This window comes from Diadema setosum, chromosome 16, assembly GCF_964275005.1.
Source record: "Diadema setosum chromosome 16, eeDiaSeto1, whole genome shotgun sequence".
Classification (NCBI taxonomy): Eukaryota; Metazoa; Echinodermata; class Echinoidea; order Diadematoida; family Diadematidae; genus Diadema; species Diadema setosum.
This window is the reverse complement of record NC_092700.1, coordinates 17,907,068-17,931,009: the sequence shown is the minus strand read 5'-3', so window position 1 is coordinate 17,931,009 and position 23,942 is coordinate 17,907,068. Positions and strand designations below refer to the sequence as shown.

Genomic DNA, 23,942 nt, shown 5'->3' with positions numbered 1-23,942 from the left:
TGAGTTCTAAATTCACTCCACTCTGGAATTTCATTGATAAAATGACTAGATAATATTAGAATGTGCTTTGAATTCTCAATGCTTTCAGTTCTGAAAAAAAAAAACATTAAACATACAAGTGATTGCTCATGAGCTTTGATACATACTGTTGATTATCAGTGTTTGATGTGTGTGTTGTTTTTGTTGTTGTCGGCGTCGTTTATGTGTTGTTTGTCTGTTTGTTTGATTGATTTTTGCAGAAAGTCTAGTTTAATGTGATTTTCGCCAAAGGCCATCCACAATAGACAATGCAAAATCTCCTAAAACTCAATTTGATATGTTGATCTTGGAAAGGATATTAGTGTTGCCACATAGGCTGTAAACTGATCAGTGTCTGCGTACAGTTCATAGAAAGAATATGTACAAAAGGACTTTTTATATTATCATTATTGATTTAGATTCAAGATGAATACGGTTTGTGCTTGCATGTGCTATGGATAGCTTACAATTTATATACACGAGCAATATAGGATTGGATATAACATGACCGTTAACATGACCAGGGCCCTGTTTCATAAAGCTGTTCGTAAAGTTACGAACAACTTACGAGCGACTGGTGATCAGTTCTGATGTGCTATACTTATAAGAATTTCCATAATTCAGCACAAGAACTGATCACCAGTCGCTCGTAAGTTGTTCGTAACTTTACGAACAGCTTTATGAAACACCCCCCAGGTAATCGAACATGCAAAAGTTATTCTACCTCACACATCAAACAACTCCGAATGATGGAGTGAAATAACAAATGCTATTATATCGTAACGCGTTATTGATATAGATCACCCACTTTAATCATCGACAGTGCGTGGCACGAAGGCGGCGTAGAGTATATAATGCATTATGTTCGATAAACAAGGCTAGCAGTGTATTATGACACAGAGTAACGTAACCATTATACAGGCCTTACATATCCATGGTAACAGGGCCGTGTCATCATAGCAGAGGCTTTATTCTCTTCATACCTACAAACAGCACATTTAAAGACACGGACCGCAGAAAGAAGCCATGGTGATAACTGACGCGCCATTCGTCCTCTGAAAGATGTTTTTAAGGACGATTATGACGTAAGAGGTTATAATAATAGAACCAGGCTTTCCCCCTTGATTGTAGGCCTATCTCATCATCGAAGACATCTATGATACAAAACACATATATTGCACAGCGCTAAGTGTATAAAACATGAAAAGAGATTTTGACCTAAAGCTTGACTTTAGCTGTACACGCCCCCTAAACGCGTAACATCTCTCTCCAATAATTGACACGTTTGGACAAAATGTCTGAAGAAAATCACATTAACACAACATTTTAGCTCCTCATATTCCTATCATGATAGGACTATAAAAACAAAGAGGGCCCGTCGAAACTTCAGCAGCTGTCGTGCAATTTTTTGGCTAGGTGATGAATCGTGTGGAAATAATTTTGGTAGGCCCTCGATTCCGGGCGACAACCGGAAGCCCTGCCACTAGCTAGGGCAGAGAGAGGTTCTTGCTATTCCGGGTCAGCCGTGGGTGGCGCTCTCGTGGCTGTTGCCTTGCTCCGTCAAGCGTGAAACTGTTCTCCTCCTCCTCCAGTCGCCATCCGCTCGTGTGCTTCAGGATGTCCGCCGTGACCAGCTTGGGATCTCCGCTCTCTACCGAACTGGCGTAAGAATGGGGTCGTCTGCTACGAGAGTCTACAGTAAAATGAAAGATAAAGTTGATCATAAACGTGATTCAGTTTTAAAACTTTACCTCTGAGTAATTTTCAATATTATAGGAATGAACTAGAGATTCTTAGGAATCTACATATTGATAAGACATAAATATCGTCTGTTTCAACATCGGAAATGGGAAGGATGATAACATTTTCTACCGGAGACCCGAATGGAAAAAAAAAAAGATTGGCGAAGTGTTGTTTCTTTAAGAATACACTGATGTATAGGGGAGAGTGTCGTTTGGTTTTATTTGATTTTGTTTCAATGTCGATGGCAATGTAGCCGAAACGGTTTCTTTACTTAAGTTACAGTTACCAAAGTGTGAACCTGTAAAAGATATGGAAAATGTGAAAGATGCAATCAAACATAAGTCAGAAAATCAGACAATCAAAGATAAGTCAGATATCAGCCAATCAGAATTGAGTATTGAGAGACTTATGTTTGATTTTCTGACTTATGTTTGATCTCAACTGTTAATGCAACATAGATTGTTTTCTGTTTTTTTGTTTGTTGCTAGGGTCTTCGTTTTTGTTTTTGTTGTTCACTTTTAAGTGAAGACACTTTATGCATTTTTTTCCTTCTTTTCGTTACTCTATAAAATGAAGAACTCTGGCCGAACAGCAACATTAATTTCATTATGTCGAGAATAAAAAAAAAACAACGAAAGAGAATATCAACGCAGCATGATCCATGTCCGCGAAACCTGGCCCATATGCACAAGAACCCACTTGGAATACATATATATTTGAGATTCTGAGCTATAGGAGTAAAGGGGGCAAGCCTAACGCATATTATCAAAGTCACACACAAATTGTGTTCATATGCCAAATTTCCGCCGTCAACTAACGTGAGCCGCGGTGACTCACACGCTCGTCCCAGGGAACATCTCCCACCCCATTCCCTATACCACCCGTCCTCACTCCTTGTATCAAGCGAGATCAGCGAACTACGAAACAAGAGGAAATTGAGCGCGAAGGGAAAATTCGTTCGTGAGTGAGAGGCTATACAGGAAAGGGATTAAAGGGGTAGTTTAGTTTTGGTTGAGACGGGGATTCAGGTTTTAACTTTTTTCGAGATGATTAGAAACCACTTATATGAAATATCAAAGAATATAATTCTATGAGGAATACAAAGTTCATTTGATGAAATTTGGTTTTGAAGTGGCTGAGATAGTCAAAAACAAAGTAAAACAAAGTGATCTTAATAAAAGGTGAGACTCATCTTTTATTAGGACCTCTTTGTTTTGGGATATCTCAGCCATTTCAAAACCAATTTTCATCACATAAATTTTGTCTTCCTCTTTGAATTGTAAGCTGTTTTATACTTCATATAGTAGTACGCGGTTTCTTATTATCTCGCCAAATGATAAAATCTGATTCTTCATCTAAACCAGAACTATACCATCTCTTCAAGAAGATCGGGTTCATTGTATGGTTGATGCGTACCGGTTGTGTACCCGGGACATCGACTGGGTAAGCTGTAGTCGCTCTTCCCCCACTTAATTCTCTTTAAAGCAGAATGTATAGCCAAGATATGATTGTAAAATCATTCATTATAGGGTCATGGAAACACTATTTCTTCATGTGTGTTGTGCACAAGTTTCACACTTCACAAAAAACAAAATCATGTTTTCAACATCTGTTACATTTTTGTCCGAAATATGAGAAATAGTCCGCTTGAAGACATATTCTTGAATATCATTTCAACTTTCTCCATGAAATCAAGGTTTGTAATCTTAAAGTTAAAAAAAGAATGACATTGAGAAATTAAATCGATTCGAACGTATACAAGTACGCCAAGATTAGTCAGATCAGGCATTATTAGAAACAATGGTTATTCTCGTAGTATTTTATAGAGCGCAATGCCGGATAACCTCATGTTGACACTGAGACTCCCAGTTTTTATTCACAAATCAGGATGTCACGTTTCGTTTTGCAGATCTACCCCAAACCCAGACTCAAACAGGATATCTCGATTTTAAGAGTACTCAGTACATTATCCTCAAAATCATTATTATAATCATCATCTAATATACTTGCAAGATTTGACACTTCTTTACAATGAATATGTTGTTCATGGTTCCTCTCTCGACGTTTACAATGGTTAAGTAGCGAGTGACGACATTCGTGAGTCACGCATACTCTATATAACCACAAAATATTATCTGAATATCACGTTTTCTGTCTTACAAGATGTGTATGCAAGCATCATGGATGGTGCAGATGCTGCCGCAGCTGCTCCTGCCCACTACTACTACTACTACTATACACCACTTATACTACTACTACTACTACTACTACTACTACTACTACTATACACTACTACTACTACTACTACTGCTGCTGCTGCTTCTACTACTACTACTACTACTACTACTACTACTATACTGCCGTTGCTGCTACTACTTATACACATGTACTACAAAACTTATATGATTATTACACTTTGTACTAACACTACTATACTATACTGCATATTCATTTTACTACTGCCACAAACATTACTATATACTTTTTCTGATAATGACGATAATAATAATAATAATAATAATAATAATAATGATAATAATAATAATCATCATCATCATCATCATCATCATCATAGTTAATAACACTAACAATATTAATAACGATAAAGATATTACTTTAACTTGTATTATACTACGACTCTTACTACTATCATACTTTGTATGATGATGCTGATGATGATGATGATGATGATGATGATGATGATGATGATGATGATGATGATGATGATGTACTATCGATGGTGATGACGACTATGAAAATGAAGTAAATGACCACTGCGAATGTTGCGGAATTTGCATCAAGAGGTGTAATATTTTTCGTATGACGCTGTTGCACACGAGGCGAAAAGATGAGAAAACTATAAATGCGCATTCGACACATGTTACTTTCGTCAATTGAAACAATGTGATGCCTGTGCATGTATGCAGGGTGTGTGGATGTGTGGGTGTTAGGGTTGGGTACGAATCTAAGTCACATATAACAGTAAGGAGAAAGTCATTGAGGTTAGTTACTTGTTTCCTTTTCTTTCTCTTTTTGTTTTCCTTTTCGACTCGGAGCATTGCCCAAGAAGATCTTGGCTAAGATAAACGTCTCGAGAGCCTCTAAGGTGCCTAGGAAGATTTAAAGTTCAAGTTCACTCCATTCCATGCTGGGAAGTATAAGCAAAATATGCAATGCTTGGAGTTTCCTTGGAATCAGACGTAAAAAAAGAAGTTCATGGAAGCTTTATATTTCTCATGTTTTCATTGAAAAATTATATTGGTAAATTTTGATATACGTGTATATGGTTATATATATAATATATACATATATATATATATATATATATACACAATCTCGTGCGCAGTCGCACAGATCTTTTAATTTTGTTCTACTTATAAAAGTTATTATTTTTAATTTATTCAGTATTCATATTATTATGTTTTATATTATTCATATAAAACCTTATTCTTTGAGGGCCCTGCAACATTTCTAACTTGCGCAATTGCAATTTTGATAATAATTTTCTGGATTAATTTTTTTTTTCAGGACAAGAGAGAAGTATTACACAAGAGACAATATCATAATCATGATAATGTCAACATGAGAACTTTTGAACAACCAAATACGACTACTCGAATTCAGCACATCGACAGTGAAATAATCGTAACCACTGAGCTGCAACCAATCAATTCAGATCTTACGCTGACATGCTTCCGTTTCTTGGAGGGGTCAGTTATGTGCTGATTTTACAGTAAGTTGTTGTGTGATATCATGGAAATATAACATTGCACTGTCTGTCCAAGCCACACCCCATTTAATTGAAATTATTATGAATGTACAATTATGATGGAAAGTATTATATGACTATACTGAGAGAAAGTAGCTCACGTGTGTGTTTCTTCAGTTTTTTTTTTCTCCCACAACCTTTCCTCCGCTTCCTCCTCCTTCACTTTCTTCTTTTCCTAGGTTCCTAGTGGTTGTTTTTTTTTCTTTTCCCCACTTTCTATTTGCCATTGTTTAGCTATTTCAGTATATTCCAATTCCTTATACGTCATATCGAAGTGTCATTATGGCGTCATTAATATTCTTATCACAAATATCATTATAGGCTCATTCCAAATTCCTTACCCAATTTGTGCTAATTTGTACTACTTCATCTTGCTAAAGAAAAGTAACTTGACAAGATGTAGGTGTCCTTTAAGGGTTAATTAGGGATGGTAAAGTATAAGTGGAGATGAGGGTTGGGCTTTTGACTTTATGTGCAATACCAAGAAACCACTTATGAAGTAGTACAGATCATACCATCTGAGTTTATTTCATGAAAATTTACCGATATAGTTCATGCTCTTTCATATTTTATAAGAGGCTCCTCACCCAAACATGTCAGAAACCTTTGCAAGTTAGGTCTCAACCAAAACTATACGGTCCCTTTAAAGGTCCAGTTTACCTTTGGGAGCAGTGATTTCAAAAATGTTCAAGATATCACATTTGATGCATATGTGTAGGTCTGTTGTATCATAAAACATCCTACCATATTAAATATTTGCAATAAAACCTAAAATATAAGGAGATATCAGGGTTTTTCTCAGTAAACCGTAACTGTATACGGTTTAGTCTGGAAACATTTTTATTATAACTATTGTTCACATTTTGTGTATTTAACAACACTTAACATCGATTATACGGATTCAAATTTTGACAGTGGTTGTTTCTATCCCTAACTCACATTTTAGAACTATTTTAAAGCACTAATGCTTTCATCTGCAAATGGTAAACTATGCCTTTAAGGGTTGATGCCGCCTGCAACTTGTGACGGAATCGTGATCATCGGGCCAGCCCCGCCGGTGACTCAAGTGATAGCCAACAAACCACAGGCAAAAATAAGCTCCGGGTGCCTGAATCCAAGAAAGGATACTGTATACCTCGCTCGAACGTAGCTCCTTTTTGACCGAGTCCTTGTCAAAAGTTATCAGTCACACGCAGCGTTTCGCTCCGCTCAGCGAACGTGACAAGTTTCGAGGCAATTTTTTTTCCCTTGTCTCCCCCTTCTTTTCGTGAATGTTTCATGAGTCTGCGACGCTGTCATTTTCAAATGTAATTCAGTATTTATTGGTCAAAAATAAACGGAATTTAGAGCAAAGAATTAAAAAAAAGTAAATTGCAGAATCACAAAATATAGGAAAAAAAGAACACTATTACAAAATGAATACATAAAATATTACATATCAAATGTGACAAAAATACCTTGTAAGATAATTATACAGTTTCAATTTATATTTCAAACCTCCATTTTTTTAAATGAGTGGCAAGTTTACCTTTTTTTTTTTAAAGTAAGCCTTAAAAGATTCCAAAATAGGGGTCTTATTTTTTAATTTACAGACACATATAAAATACTTCAGGGATAGAAAAATACAAGAAATATAATAGGAATATCCATGTACGCCATACGTTTTCTCAATTAGAAAAGTGGTCATTTTTCTCATAGTTTAGTTTGTGTGATGAAGTGTTCAAGGGAGGAATATGTATAACGGATGCTGATCATGGTCGTTATCAGAAGGGGAAACAAGGCGGCAGATCGACAGGCAAGAAGGGGAGGGTGAGATCAACATGTAAGAAGTGATGGTTTGACTTCGAGGATGTAACGATTACAGGCTCCTTTCTTGTCGTGTTGTAGCGGCCAATGAACTGTTTACAGGATTTGGTCAACCTCGTTGCACGTCTGACAAAACAGGGACACGACACAGACAGACAGACAGACAGACAGACAGACGACAGACATACAACAGACACACACACAAACACAACAGCGACATTTATCAGAACTACATAGATGTGAGGTAATGATGTAATCATATCACACTTCTATAATTTTTTACCTGCAAACCATTCAATTCCACCATATTTTTTTTTACCTTCAAACAACTCTTAACTAAGATGTGTTAAAGTTAAGTTGTGTTTAAGTATAAGAAACAAAATAATATCCTGTATCTTTTGTAGCATATTGTCAAGATACTATGACTACTTACTTCAGGGGGAAAGGGCACTAGAATAGTATGGTTGAATTATTGTTGAATTATCTACCAATTTGTTTATATCATTATTATTATTACATAACGTGAACATACACTGTAGATAAGTTACGTCATGATCTAATCCCCTACCGTAATTTGAATCGGTTCCAATATCCTTGTTTGGTGAAAATATGTACGCCTATTATATTTTTATATGTTTATGTTGTGGAAAAATCCCGCATTGAATTTTCTGCATTTTTTTTTTCCATTGGACGAGTAAACATGAATTGCATTGAATTGAATTGAATTGAAAATCGAAACTGTGAAACTCCCCAATATACTCGAATCTTGATCAAACGTGTTCCATTTTGATTTTTTGAATAAATGTTTCATTTCATTTCATTTCATTTTATTGTTTCTGTATGGTACAATGTACTCAACGATGATCACTTTCAGAAATATACACATGGTTCATAATAATTCATGGCGGATTTTGCACAGAAAGGTAAGCAAATCATCTATGTTATTATGTTATCTATATATCAATGTACAGTATGTATGGTTACTTTCTTTCAGTCCACTTAAACTGTATGTTTTATTTTGTTCTGCTGTTTTTTTTTTTTTCTGTTGCCAAGCCCATATAGGGTGACTAACTTGCAGCCCGTACCAGTCACACACGTACGGGTGTCGTGTGATGTAATTAGGGAATGCACGTATATTCCCACCCGTCCATGACCCCCGTCCCACTCCCATCCCCCCCCCCCCTCACATAAGTGTGCCAGTGGCGTGCACACATTATATCTCCAAATAATCTTCTTTAAAAATGTGACTTTACAAAGGTTTAACCTTATAATAGTAATATATACACTATAAATGAATGAATATATCTATATCTTTATCTATCCATCTATCTATCTATCTATCTGTCTATCTATCTATCTATCTATCTATCTATCTATCTATCTATCTATCTATCTATCTATCTATCTATCTATGTAGGGGTATCACACCTCCTTGGATAGACATACAAGATATGCATATCATACGTACTGGAAGTGGCTGATCCCGAGACGATGCTGAGTGGGCGTGGTCTTCTGGAGGCGTCACCGCATATCGTGTGTCGGTTTTCGCTCTGTGTGCCGACAGAAATCTTTGAGCTGTAAGTAAAAGGAGTAAGAAGACAAAATCATCATCTGAAAATGTGGTAAAGACAGTATACAGTCAAACCTGTCTTAGCGCCCACCTGTCTATACGACCACTAAAAACAATTCCTTCCGAGAGAAAACGCATGTGAAAGAATCTGTCTATAGCAGCCACCTGTCTATAACGGCCACTTTTTGACTCGATTGGGTGGCCACTATAGACAGGTTTGACAGTTATAGTAATAACTTGCATACAGGCCTACTGTAATAATCATCACATAATTATATGGTGTTATTTACCCAGGGTAGCCTCTCCTGTGATTGCATTACCAGGTAGCCATTTCTACACCTGGGTCAAGAGGGACATGGTGGGTTAAGAAATCTTTGGCGGCCCCTAACACAAAAAAAATAATCTTAAATAACATATTGCGTAGCTCTATTTCAATGAGCCAGTTCGCAGTTCCACTTTGCGCATGAGCAGAAAAACAGTCATTCCTATCCTAACAGGCACGATAGATAAGCATTTGTGATGTAATGATTATTCATGTAATACTTATAGATGCTGCTTACCAGCACATCCGACAGCAAAAGTGGTATATTTGGCAATATCAGTAGAAAGAGATTAAAAATGCACTCAATACAAAATAAGGAAATGCATGCTTTCCCAAGTGTTAAGTGACGGATCGTTCTGGTCGTCTGGTCTACGCAAGTTCATTCTTTGTTTGGACAGGATTGATGAATCCCATAAAATGCTAAGTAAAGATTATGCGTTTTCATGTCGCTCTGAAAACGAGTGAATTGTCCCAAACTGACTGAGGAAAAAATAAAGAAAGCTAGGTCATTTGAACTAATGTGTCCATGAGCTAACTCCGAACTGGCTTATAACATTCACTGATGAGCAATAAACATGATTACAATGATAGTAGTGACTATGGCAACCATGACAGTGATTTATACCAATATCTACAATCAGACTGTTTTCAGTAGGTCTCTATAATATGATTCCTTGACTTTAAGACTGTTCAGTGAAGAAGACGCTGTAATGATGATGACAACGTGTTGCCATATACAGTCTGTAATCGGAATCATTCTATCGCAAGTATATAGGAAATTATTCCTTCCTGCCAAATTCCATGATGTTGTTTTAGATTGTGCGGTAGAATCGTTTCCAGACAATCCGGAAGCAAAGGGTAAAAGGTGGTGATTCACATCAATGAAAGAAAGCACGATTGTTCGGCTTTCTCTCTTGATCTGACTGACGACTTTCTATATTTCCCCCACACCTGCAGGAAGTCAATCGAAATCAAGGGAAAACCTCTGAATGTCTACGTGAGGACATTGTTCAAACTCTGCACAGACGTCTTTGCAGGAAAACTATAAGATTTCATTGCTCAGAAATCGCACATGTTTACGGAATTTAGATTAAAGAAAAGCGCGCCTATAGCGTCTAAATGCATGGGATGTACTTTGAAGGGGTATCAGTAGACCTCATTTACATCTACTAGTTGGTCCTCATCAAACTGACTTTATGAATTTTCCCCTGATCTATTTAAGTATCCTGGTACGTTAGAGTGATAGGTATTGGATATAATCCATCCTGTATACAGAAGGAAAACAGGTAAAAGCGCGTGAGCAGCATTTAAATCTCGTTAAAACCTGCGTCGAAGTGTGCGGTGAAAATCTCAACCAGTAAGAGGCCTTGTCAAAAGGCTACGAACAGGTGTGCGTAGGTGGTCACATCTCAACAGTCTCTTAGTCATGATTCGCCTTTCTTGCGATCCAAATCAACCTCTTTAAGGACCACATTCTCCAATTCCTATTGACATAATCATGAAAACAGGTCACCAGTGATGGTTACCGAGTTCAGTGTGACTTCAGATGTCTGCTGAAATTTGTATCTGCAAAACTATTGATATCGTGATAATAGCTCAAAACGACGACGCACGTTGCGACAGACATCACATCAACATCTTAGCTTTATCTACATAGTCACAAGTTCATATGATGAATAAACCATCTACAGACCCCCCGGAAGACCCTTGAACAAACCAAAAGAAGTGCAAAGGAATACTTGAAATGCTGTTTTATTCAGTCACTAGAATTCTAAATCAAGTGACTTTATAACGGGCACTGCAACGACGTCTTGAACTGTGTTGACTACTTAATTGCAGAATACTGACTAATGTAGTCGCCGATATAGAAAAAAAAAAAAGACAATGCGTCATTACGTAACAATGACAAGACGAGTCTAAAAATATCGTCACCTGCGACGGCTATAGTATTACTTAAAGGAAATTCAAGAGCTAAAACTCTACGTGCTCATCTCCGATTAACAACCCAGGAGAAAATCTTACCTAAAGTTGCAAAAATGGTATCCTGTTGGCAACTATAGGTAGCTGTACCTGACATGGAGGATATCAGAATTAAGGGCCAAAAGGAAGAAGGTCTCTCAACTTTGGTTGAAAAAAAGGGGGAAATTTCTTCCATTTATATATAGAACTGAGCACTATTGACTTAAAACATTAATGAAACAATGAAAAATTATAATCTTCTTTGATTTATTGTGGTTTGTTTCTAAGTGGATGAAACGCCACAAAGGGCATCACCGCATCTTTGTATGTCTGATGTGAAATTGAAAAGAAATACACCACACTTTTGCCTTTACTATATATTGATAGGGTTATCATAGAATGATATCGAATGTCTTTTTTTGATAAAAAAAAAACATAGTCCATTAAATTGTAAAACATAAAAAGTTAAGTCGAGAAAATGCTGATAATGGTCATGACGAAAAGGCGTCAGTTACACTAAATTCACTACATTAAAAACATGAAACAAAACCATAGATGATTTTTTGTTTGTTTGTTATTCAGCATCATTAGGTCAGGGTTGACCGCTTTGAAACATTTATTCCAGCATTTTTGGTTTGCGCTTTTTGAGGGCACTGAAACTTCTTTTCAAACTTTATTACAGTATACGACAAGACAAGACAAGATGTGTGTAATGCATGCTCCTTTTCAATTTTGTCTGGATTTTATCATCGTTGCTCTTTGTTGTTAAAGTGAATCCAGAAGGTCTTAACATGGATTACAATGGATTCTATTTGAGGATGCGTGGTTCTCCTAAAAAAGGGGTCAAAAAGCGTGCAAAAGTTTCTTTGAAATAGATACTTTCGCCTAATTCAGTCATGTATCATTTGACATCGATCGTGATTAGTGCTAATACCCTGTTGTCTGAGGAATATATTCGCGACATGAAAACATAATGCCTTCCACTGCTCCGTAAGTCATAATTCTTCGAAATTAGTGTTGGCTTACTGCCGGCCCCAGAATCTCTTAACGTATAATATCCCGACTGAGGAGAAGAACGGAATTCAAACAAGAAAAAAAAAATATCAAAAACCAAAAATAAAAACCAAACATTGGTCCACTTTAAGAGCAACCCGGAAATTAACCAAGGATTCAAGGGGATATGGGTAAGGAAGTAGACTATTCTCCAGTGAGTGAAGGCAATGAATTACTACATAGGCGCAATCAGTCAACCAATTTCCCTATAGGCAGGGAGTTAAATCCTAGACGAAGTCGGATAAAAAAAGAAACACGCCCTTAAGTTTCAATAAATTGTCTTAAGTGGCATCTATAAGACGCCTGTGAATTGGCAGAAGACTTTTTTGTCAGATAACTCCGGTATCATTTGTTAATCATTTCCATTTGATTCTGTAAGTGACATTAAAAAAAAAAAAGAAGAAAGAGATGGTGCTGGGATTTTGATGTAATGGGATGGACTTACGATGGGCTTCTTTCAAACTTATTTTCTTGTTGAAGTAATCACTATACCACTATACTACAACTACTACTACTTCTATTTTGTGCTATCGTCCTAAATAGCCGCGACTGAAATTGTATCTATACGTATATTCATTGCCGATGTGATCACAACGGTGATATTGTTTTGTTTATGTCTAAAGTCAATAAGGCAAATATGAAAACGATCATTATTAATGTTATTATGATCATGACATTGTAATCATTATCAAAGTAAGCATACGGTAAGCGTACCTTGAGGACGCCTTGATCATGAGGACCACTTTATCAGATTGGGCCTTGATGATTGAGGCGACCTTCTCGGCGTGGTGCCCGTGGACGTCTCGCCCGTTGACTTCAACAATCTCGTCACCTGAAAATATAAAGAGGAGAATCTTGGGAGATTAATAAAGAATATAATTATTCATTGTATACATAAAGACCTTTATACTCCCGAGAGTTATTTTTCGCCCCTAAAAAAAAAAAAAAAAAAAAAAAAAGACAGATCAACTCTTAAATCTTATCAACTCTTCGTCTGTACGAATAGACGGGGAGGCCGCAATGCAAAGTGCCTGTCCTTAATCATGTCCATCTGATATTGCGACCATTAATACCGTTAACCTAATATGTGCGCTCTTTAAACCATGTTTTTCGATTTGAACATGATATGTTTATGCACAAAGTTAATGACGTGCACTTTGAAAATGAATACAGTAAAATCTGGTTCATCTTCCGGTGAAAAAGACATGCGTTGCGAGAAAGTTCGACAACCTTCAACTGATTTTTCCCCAGCGAGAAAGTAACACTCGATAATGCAATCCCACGTATAATGAAAACCTTTGGATGTAAGGCCTGGAGAGAATAAGACAAAAATAATATCACCACAACACGACATTTCGATTCAAAGATTCAAAGGCTCTGATTTTGCTTTACCATCGTATCTTTTTTTCTCTTCTTCTTTTTTTTTTGGTGAGATGTGAGTACTAGCACTAAGATCGTGTGTACCATGCACAGCATATTCCCCGCTAGATCACACCAGGGAGGTAAGACAAACAGAGCTGCATGCAGACGATAATGACTTGTTGATATCCTGTGCTTTCCTATGTAGAGTATTTACAGTGTTTACAGCTGAGGCATTGTACAGTATGCACGGAGAACGGATGATGGTCGTTATTCCGAAAGTTCGTTAATCAGAAAATAAAAAAAAAGTTCGTTATTCAAACAGTTCCGAAACACACAAGTTCAGTATGCCATAAGATGTTCATTAATCCGAAAATGAAATAGGGTTCATAAATACACGAACATGAATTTTGTCGCGTTATTTAGAAGGCATACGTTAATTCCAAAATTAAAAAATAGAAAGGGGTTCGTTGTTAATCGGTTCGTTATTCCGAAGGATCGTGAATCCGAAAACAAACAAGGTTCGTTAATGCGAAAGCTGAAAGAGAAAGGTATGTATGCGATAAGATGCTATACCAAGCCTTCGTAATTACAAGCCTTATTTCGTTTTCGGATTCACGAACCTTTGGAATAATGAACCTCCGGATTAACGGTACTTTTGAATAATGAACTGACGCAGAGAAAGAGCATGTTGTGTAAATACGTAAAGGGCTACTCACCAACTTTGAGTGTGCCTTTTTTCGCTGCAGGCCCGTCCGAGAATATCCGAGCCACCAAGATGCATTCGCCTTCATTTTTGATCGTTATTCCGATGCCTGTAGAAAAACGTAGAAAATACGAGTGGAGCAGAATCATTATTATTCTTCTGCCTCAGACGAGTTGCATGAACCTTCAAACAAACACTGTTCTATTCCATTGTTTTCAACAAATACTCTTCTATTCTGTCGGATGTATTGAGTTATGTTTATTTTTATTTTTTACGATTGTTATCTTATACGTGTTTGTTTGCCGGACCCTCTGGAAAACAGTACTTGATTACTGACGGGGAATAAATAAGTATGGTGTATATAAACAGATAGATGAATGAATGAATAAATAAATAAATGAATAAATAAATAAATAAATAAATAAATAAATAACTGAATAAATGAATAAAAAAATAAATAAATAAATAAATAAATAAATAAATAAATAAATAAATGAATGAATGAATGAATAAATAAATAAATAAATAAATAAATAAATGAATAAATAAATAAACAAATAAACCATCTTGAAGAATTCGAAAATTTAAGAAAAGAAACAAACGTAGGCCTACTTGCTTCTGAAAGGTATGGTTTAAACATTTATGAGTCCGACATACATTTACTAGTTTCGCCCTCGGCAAGCGGCCTTGCATTTGGCGTTTTCTCTCGCGGGTCACAAAAAGAAAGAATTTGCATCTCGATTGTCACAATATGACAAAAAAAAATGAGAAAAAAAAATACACTCACCCTTGTCTCCTTACAAGAAAGAATATTACAGGTCGGAAAATGAAAAAAAAATCGTAGTGTGAAAAATGCGTAATGAAAACGTAAAACAAAATCGTTACCATGAGGATTTGAGAAAAGATTTAAAAAAGTAGAAATGAGATAGTAATTAGTAAATTATACATCATTATTCAGGCAACATGGTGTCCAACATGACTATCATTAGTTAGCTGATTGAGTAACTTACAGCACTGTATATAGCGTCGCCTACAAAGCAATGCTAATTTGTTCTCCGCTTGACACGTCACTGGTTTTCTTTTTTTTTTTTCCTTCTTGCTTTTTTTTTTAGAGTCATATCTACATATCTCTCTATCTTTTATGTTATCATTCTGTATGGTGAAAATTGATCTCTTAGTTATGAACGTCACATTTTTTTTTTTTTATTTATGCTTCACTCTTCTTTTTTTTCCAGTGGAAATCAAATCAATTATATCAAGACCGGAATGAAAACACAGAAACATATGGCTAAGACCGCTATTTTTGTAGTTCCTTTATGGAAAACGTTGATTCCGCAGACAATTTTCATGTGTATGACTTTCATATTGTCTGACTATAAAGAAACGCCTCCGGAGGCTGAATAAGCTAATAAGATCAATCAACGTCTCTGTTTCAAGATTGCTTACAGCGGTGCATAATCTGATAATTCGATCGTTTCCTTTCCAATTTTGACAGTTTCAACAAGAAAAAATGCAGTAAGGGTAGTTCATTTTCAAATTGAATCTCTTGCACCAATTGCTATTGAAATCTACAAGTAATAATTTCTTCAAGAAAGTTACAAAGATTGTAATCTGCATAAGTTAAGCCGGGGAAAAGGCACACAAATAAAACAAACTAAAGAACTTACTAGACAGCAAAAAGAAATAATAATAATCATCATCAGTAAGCTTTCCATTAAACATGCACATCTACAACAGCCGAGAATTTTCTCCGATTGAAGAAAAATGTGCGTTATATGGAAGTTAACCTATTATAGATAGTAACATACACCTCAACACAGTTTAGCATGCCAAAATGTTTGTCTCCAAAGTGTGTTTTCCATCAGCAATATCAGTAACACACTGATATAATGTGTGTTTCCCCCCTAAACAAAGTCAACGTCCTGAAACATTAACCCACGCACCCACAACGATACCCTTAGGAACACGTCCCCTCCTCTCTGGCCGTCCTCCCCCCCCCCCCCTCCCCCTCCCCCCCCCTCCCCCTCCCCATCCCTCCCTGTCTCTCAAGGTTCTCCTCTCTCGACAAGTTTACACCATAGTTTGTTTTATCAGCATAACATTCATGTTCATCCTGTCCTCAGCTGGCCTATATCTTACCGCGTATGTTATCTCCGATTAGCCTGCACGCCTATGGCAAGACACCACGTTCTTGTTGCTCTGTTGCTGTTACCTTTCAAATGTTTCATTCCTCAACCCACTTCACACTGTTTACCGATTTTCGTTTTCTTTTTCCCTCAACTCTTGTCCCAGTTTCAAGCGACGCAAGTCATCGCTAGCAGAAGAGCACTGATTTTCGGTAGCTATTTAAATGATTAATTTTGATCTCGCAAGGGCAGAGGATATAGGGTCCAGTCACACATGCAATTCAAGATGTGCACGGACTATCTACATTGGTCTACATATTTCCACAAACAAGTAACACTATATAAAGTCTTCAATATTGCAAACGTGGTAAATGATGCTGACCATGAAAGGGGAATATACGCATTTTAACTTTTTATATCAGACCATAATTTGGGTGTCAAACACAAGACGTTTCATATACCGTTATGAAAAATAAATTAGATTGCGCATTACACCATTATTATCCGAAATTATGATTAAGCAATCCCAGGTATATTCTTTTTACGCTTGAGCAATTATTCAAAGTGCTATAAATGCCGAAGGAAACTGCAGGCTATGTGCGTGGCTGATACGAGAAATGCATTCGAGAAGCTCGAGAAACAGAAAGTGCTTTTCGGAGCATCAAAAGAAAAAAAAAAGAAATGTGAAAGAAATCTACGATCGAGAGGTTTTGTTCTTAGATAGGACAGCATCAACCAGGAAAAAAACACACAAGAAAAGATCAGGAGGATTTAGCGACAGAGGAGCCCCCCCGAAAAAGATACACCCTATCACTGCACAGCAAGAGGCAACAAACATGACCCACATCTAATGTAATGATTATGTGCCCGAGTTCTTCATCATTACCACAAAGCTATGGGACATTCTCCGCAAGGACACTGTGATGCGTGCTAATCCATCTAGCCCTGACGAAAGATCCTCAGTCTTGATTTTTTCCCGAACTTTTCCACCCTCTCTCACAGAAAATTTTGGGGACTAAAATCCAGGGAAGCTGCCCCGATTTTCGGCGGATGAATGGAGACACGCAAAATCAATCAAAACCTGTTATCGTATAGTAATGATGATAAATGGAACATTGCACGGAACATTAATCAACAAATTAGACGATTTCTTTTTAGCTTCTCCGCGAAAAAAAAAAGAAAGAAGCAAAATAGAAGATGCACAATGTGTGATAAACCTCCTGTCTTTCATAGAGAGATGTTTACTCAGCATGCAGATACAGAAGCGTCTGCAAGTTCATTTTAACCGGCGATTCAATAAGGAGTATGTTAAATTTTGTAGGATGCAGGTCTTATCTATTAGCAAGATTCCAGCATCAATAGTTGTGTACCGTGATACAATAATAGAAGAAATAATAATGATATCAATAACACTAAAAATTGTTATTATTATCATTATCGTTACAACTATTAATGATTATCTAACCATTTTCATTATTATTGTTATTATTATTATTACTTTTATCATCATTATTATTATTATCATTATCATTATTATTATTATTATTATTATTATTATTATTATTATTATTATCATCATCATCATAATTACTACTACTACTACTACTACTACTACTACTGTACTGCCATTATAAAATGATAATAATCATCATCGTCGTCTTTTTATAAACAGTATCACCCAAATAATTATCATTATTTTGATTTTCACCATCATCTGCTCATTCTACTCATCATCATCTCCCACTTGTAAGAAATGACGGACGTTCTTTAGGTTACCACCTCCCTGTTCTTACACAGTAAATATCCTCTACAGTACAGACCGGCGTCGAATACTCCAAGTCCTCGGGCAAAGGGCCCCTGATCATTGCGCGATAAAACGGCAGTTTGTCCTTGAGATGAAAACTGTGTTAAGGGTATAATGCCTAGGGAATGTCTAGACAAGAGATGTGTTTCTTCCGAAACGAAATGTATAAATAAACGGCAGAGAACGGGAGTGGAAGAGAGAACAGCAGGATATCATTGAGGAGTGAATATAGGCTTATTCAAGTTATAAGGTATCGATGAGTTGTTACTTTTGAATGATATTTTCAGGATGCGAAAGAGAAACACAGTATTCATGGGTTGTAAATGGCTTGACAAAGAATGATAAAGGAGATAGGGTATATCATTCATCCTTTTCTGCGTTCTATATGATCCTGAAAATGATCCTGACAATAGCGAACGACAACAACGAAGTTGATCATCGTTATCATAGTTATGATAATGACAACGATGATGATGGTAGTGATGATGATTATACGAATTATGATGAAGTAGACTCATGGGGTAAAATCCTCGGGACTGACGAAAGTACTTCGACTCAGAGACTCTAAAAAAGCAATATCAGACTCTTGGGGGATTCAGAGTTGTGTCTTTTTTGACTCACACTATATTTTCATATTCTTTTTCACGCCATAATACATGTTGATTATAATAGTAATTAGCATTAGCAGATTTTTTTTTGGGTATGTTTCCGCTTGTTTGTTGCTGTCAATTTGATATCGGCTTTGTGCATAGATTTTAAACATTTTCCATCAAGTTATAAATATACAAACTGTGTAGCGACTGGACGCTACATGGAAATACGCTGCGCAGATGTACTGCAAAACAAGAGCCAACGCATAATCATGCGTTAATCTGTTTGGATGTGAGTGTGTACGTCGTATGTGTCATCATCGCGGATCATTCAATTACAGTACTGTTTTGCTAGCCAATTTTAAAGGACCTATACTAGTATGTAATGGAAATACATACTATATAGTGCTGATTATGATACTCTAATCAAGCGTATACAATATCTTTTGCTAATCTTGCATTTTTGTTAATTTTGCATTGATTGACAGATGACGTCATCGGTAGAGTTTTGTAGGCGGATCTAAGTTGGCCTACTCTGAGGAAAAATAGTAGAAAATTACTCTAAAATACGTGACACGTATTTAGAATCTATTCATTTGGTCGCATAGTAATTTAATAATCAGGGTATTATTAAGCAACACAAGTCAGCATCATGCGTTTGCTTTGCAGATATAGCATAGCTGTCCACAACTAGAAGTAGCCTTCAGGCCTCATAATCCACCTATATCCTCAGTCATCTAAAACTTTGTTGCTTGTTTTATGGCTTTACACTAACACCATTCATTTTACATTACTCCATTGACTCCCAGTCGGGTTTCATCGGTCACATCTGGGCAAAAGAAACAGGTACACGTGCAGATAAAAATGAGATCTCAGTTTTCAAGTTAAAGGATGTAGCAGGGGAGTGGGACCTCCCTGGATGTAGCGATCGATGTGTAGTGTGACACATGTTTGCATCATGCAATATACCGGAAGACGCGCGATTGATTTCCCATATATTGCATGCGAATTTTAATGGACTGGATATGTCCTTCGAATCGTCCGATAATCGACTCTGTAATTTCCATTCATTCGACATTCTTTTCCTGTTGTTGTTGTTGTTGTTGTTGTTGTTGTTGTTGTTGTTGTTGTTGTTGTTGTTGTTGTTGTATATGAAGGCACGAGGAAAACTGAGTCTTTTTGGCGCCAAGTGTGACGATTCTTGGTTCCTGACCTGGGACTCTTTGTCGCCGCTTAAGACAATCTTAGGCTCATTGGACTCAGGTGGAGTTTATTGTATATCTTTTTTGACGACGAGACTAGTCTTGTATCAATAACATTTACGTAACAATTATGGAGTAAGTGGCTAAACATCTGCTTGTTACTATTCTGATGCTGACATTGCTTACGATGTCAGTTATAACAAGAGGAAGACAAACAATGATTGACCCTAATGGTGAAAATGAAGAAGCGAATTGTCGTTGATTTATAGTTTGTGTTACAACGCAATATCAGGGGTGTATAATGAATGCAAGACGCTATGATTTCATTTATCAGGACTTTTCAGTGTGTTAGTAATGCTTGTCAACGAGGGCCCTACAATAATCAAATCTCTTCTCTATTATACTTTTCGGTCTGAGAAAGAGCATCTCATCGAAGACTGGACGCACCATGAAGAATTCGGGCCACGTGTTTCGATGCACTATAGGAAACACGACTATTTCACAAATTATCATGAGACCGACTGCTTTAAAATCCCTTCAGAGATATCGAGGCAATGGGGATAGGGTATCTCGCCTGAGGACCCGGAACAATCGGTGCTACCAGGGAACTCGAACCATATCAGAGACCTCGAGCCAGGGACCTCACGACCACTGCTGACGACTGAGAGTTCGTCGTCTGCCCGATGACTTCACATCGAACTCCTGATCTTCCATTTTAGAGTCAAGAGTCTTATCCGTCGTAACTCAGTTATTTTCCCGCGTCAGTTAGCTTACTCATGATGAGACTTGCAACGAAACAGCCTCAACAGAGCAACAGTTGTTACGTGCAAAGGTTGTGAATCAGCCTTGATTAATTGAGGTTGATACACAACCTTTGCACCCACAACGACCTCAGCGCGCGTGGCCTGTAATAACGAGGGAGACTCTCTGGTCCTCCGTGGCGTTCTACACGGGAGCACGTCGTTCCCATCGAACAGGCGCGTCTTCACTATCTCACACGTGCTTGGGGACATACCAGACCTGGGGGAAGTTGTGATTAGGGACTTGTCCGACATCATTTCCATGTGACTGTTAGTTGACGAGCCGTTAGGTCTCCGAGATAATGAAGTCTATCAGTTTGTGACAGGTCCATTGTCCGCGTAACGCGCCCCAAATTTTGGCCGCACTTGTCACCGCGTGACAACAGCTTGCCTCACCAACCCTTCCCGGCGGGAAGTGGCCTAAGAAGGTCTCTCATCGGACGTGTTAACAATTTTTCAACAGTCAACGTCAAAATAACTATTTTGGTAATGATACTAGAGTATACAACATATAGGGCATTCTACTACTGCTGCTTCTGCTACTGCTGCTGCTGCTCGCTGTTAATACTCTTATTCGATAGCAGTATTAGCAGTTACATATCACTGCTCTCCGATCTGTTTCACTATCAAACTGCTATTATCAGCTGATTAGCATCACTAATTTCGAGCTCCATATTGATAACTACCAATCAGTTACAAGTGCTAGGATGTCAAAGTGAAAGTCCCAATGTATAGATCACTGATTAGTAAGACCACGGATCAGTCAATCGATATGATGAAATCATACATAAGTGAATAAATAGACGGAATGACGAAGGAATGGATGTATTAAATCTACAAATTAATTGATTTATTCTGACGAATGTAGTTCGAGAGGGACACCGAAAATACCACATCAGACGGTGGTAGAGAAGATGAATCATGAAGGTAAGGTTAATATTATTTTTGTCACATATCCGTCAACGCTAGACGATTTAAATCTCTTTGTGTGACGACCACCACGCCCTCCTTACTGATTATTCACGGGTCAAGGAATCCCCAAGCTGCCAATGTAATCCGTTAGAAAAGGCGAGAGGTTTGAGCTGGTCGGGTTGAACCGTTGGTGGCGCGTTGGCGACATGGCGATGACAAACGGAGATAGCTCCCATGTCGTTTTACTGTCGACGCATGCACCTGCTAGCGTGCATCTTCGTCACATTGCACTCTTGCACGTCAATTCCAGTCGGAAGAAAGAAACAAAGGCTATCCACCACCCCAATTAATTTCATATATCAGATATTTTTTGATAGGCTATAATAACTCTGACAGGTACCACAACACTTGAAAAGAGACATCGGGTTGACGAAACCACACTCATAGGTTCGATCGCTCACCGACTATGATCCAATTTTTCTGAATTTGGTTACGTGCTCTTTATGTTCCAGCTCTCAGTGTATTAGCCATTTTCCTACCAAGTCTTTTACAATTATCCCATGATACTGTTAAACCGGAAAGCAGATGGCGTGATACCATCAACACGTCCTGTCGTCTGCTCGGCTTCTTGCCCAAAAGCTGTAAACTCTCGACAAACGTACATCCAACGACAGAAACTAAAAGGAGGGGGGTCCAAATTATGAAGTCCCCTAGTTGCCGCGTGTTCTTGGCAAAGCAAACTTTGTGAAACCTGCAATTATTTCGTGTATGAACCACGTTTGTAGATCATCATCCAAGGGGCGATTGCGCAACCAGCTTCCTCCATCTCCCAAGGCCCAACCTATAGAACTCTAGGTTAATCGTCTACCCGATTAATAACTCTGACATGAATGTTAGATGTTCGGCAAAACGTTCTATGTATCTGTTCCAGGAGATTTCACGTCTATCCTCATTGAATGAGTGCATTCTTAGTTCTTAAGGAAACTTTGAAAACTTAAAATGTTTGCACCGTCATATTGACCCTGTATGACAACAAAAGTCGAAGAATCATTGCGTAAAGCCAACATTCATACCATAAACACAGAAACTTTAGAGAGTAATCTATATAATTGAAGATTTCTACTCAAAGAAATTTGCTAAAGATGGGATTCACCTGACGTAATGAACCTAATATCAGACCTACCCTTTCGAAAGTTTTATGTTGGAAAGTCGTCACATGAAGGCACACCAAGAAAACAACCATGCGCTGAAAACAAAATCTTACCGTCTCCGTACTCCGGATCTTTGTTAAATGAGCGCCTCCTCATCGTTTTCCGTCTGAACTTGTTTGCCACGACAGACGATCGCGACTTCAGCTCCTTCACGAAATCCCGCCGATTCTTTCGCGCCAAGACGGCCATCTGAATCTGCGTCAGCCACTCGCGGTGGTTCAGTCCCACGCGTAGGTCCAGAGTGCCGTCTTTCGTAACCATGGTAAAGTGGATGTGTCTCTTGCCCTTGGCGATGTTTGCTATGGCGGTGACATCGTCCAAGGGCATGCGATACAGGATGTTCCTTACTTTCTCTTGAGACGCTTTCTTCTTGGAGTGCCAGCGGAAGATGGTGAGATTTTCTGGCGTGAGGACGCAGAACTTGGGTCTCCAGGGATAGAAGAGACTGGAGGACTCCTTGTCTATGGTACCTTCCTTCAGCACAGTGTCCTTCTCTGCACTTTCCAGGTTAACACCCGGGAATAAAGCGGCGGTGACGCTGCTACTGCTGGTCCGAGAAACTGGCCTCTTCTTGCTCATTTTGTCTGTAAAGTGTTTCACTCCTTAAATAGTATTCAGCACGGACAGAAATATGAAGGCTTACTTCTGTTAGATTAACCCAGCTCCTGTAGAACTCATATTTTGGGTTAGCTTGGTTGTAATTACATCGTAAATAAAGATTTAAGTTAATCAGCTTCTTCCTGGTAAAAAAAAAAAACTTAAATCACGTGTAGGACGTTAGCGCTGTGCAGGAAAACAAGAAGAGCACACGGTGTAATATCCAATATCATTCCAGTGCAGCTAGCTATACACGGCCGAGACAGGACCGATGTGAGATCCCGAAGTGTGAGTCTACTTCTCTCTCTATTGCAGTTCGTTTCCGTAATGGCGCTCGCATTTTCTTTCCTTGCGTCTATTATTAACCCGTGATTCGCAGAAAGTTTTTGCGCGGG

At 37.8% G+C, this 23,942-nt stretch overlaps 1 protein-coding gene across 1 annotated transcript; it reads right to left on the bottom strand.

Annotated features, from left to right (window-relative positions):
- Nucleotides 1–1,505: 1,505 nt before the first annotated feature.
- Nucleotides 1,506–23,529, bottom strand: LOC140239474 (uncharacterized). The gene is made up of 5 exons (XM_072319309.1): nt 23,004–23,529; nt 14,319–14,414; nt 12,955–13,072; nt 8,805–8,911; nt 1,506–1,711 (listed from the first exon to the last, which is right to left on the bottom strand). Exons 1-5 carry the CDS (start codon nt 23,527–23,529, stop codon nt 1,506–1,508), a joined length of 1,053 nt encoding a protein of 350 aa, XP_072175410.1.
- Nucleotides 23,530–23,942: the final 413 nt, after the last annotated feature.

Bases quoted from the DNA above. Each gene is read 5' to 3' on its own strand.
- LOC140239474 (XM_072319309.1), bottom strand. From the start codon at position 23,529: ATGAGCAAGAAGAGGCCAGTTTCTCGGACCAGCAGTAGCAGCGTCACC. The intron at 13,073-14,318 runs GTGAGTAGCCCT...TTATATTTTCAG, and splicing joins AAAAGGCACACTCAAAGTTG to GTGACGAGATTGTTGAAGTC. The intron at 1,712-8,804 runs GTACGTATGATA...ATTTTACTGTAG, and splicing joins CTCGGGATCAGCCACTTCCA to ACTCTCGTAGCAGACGACCC.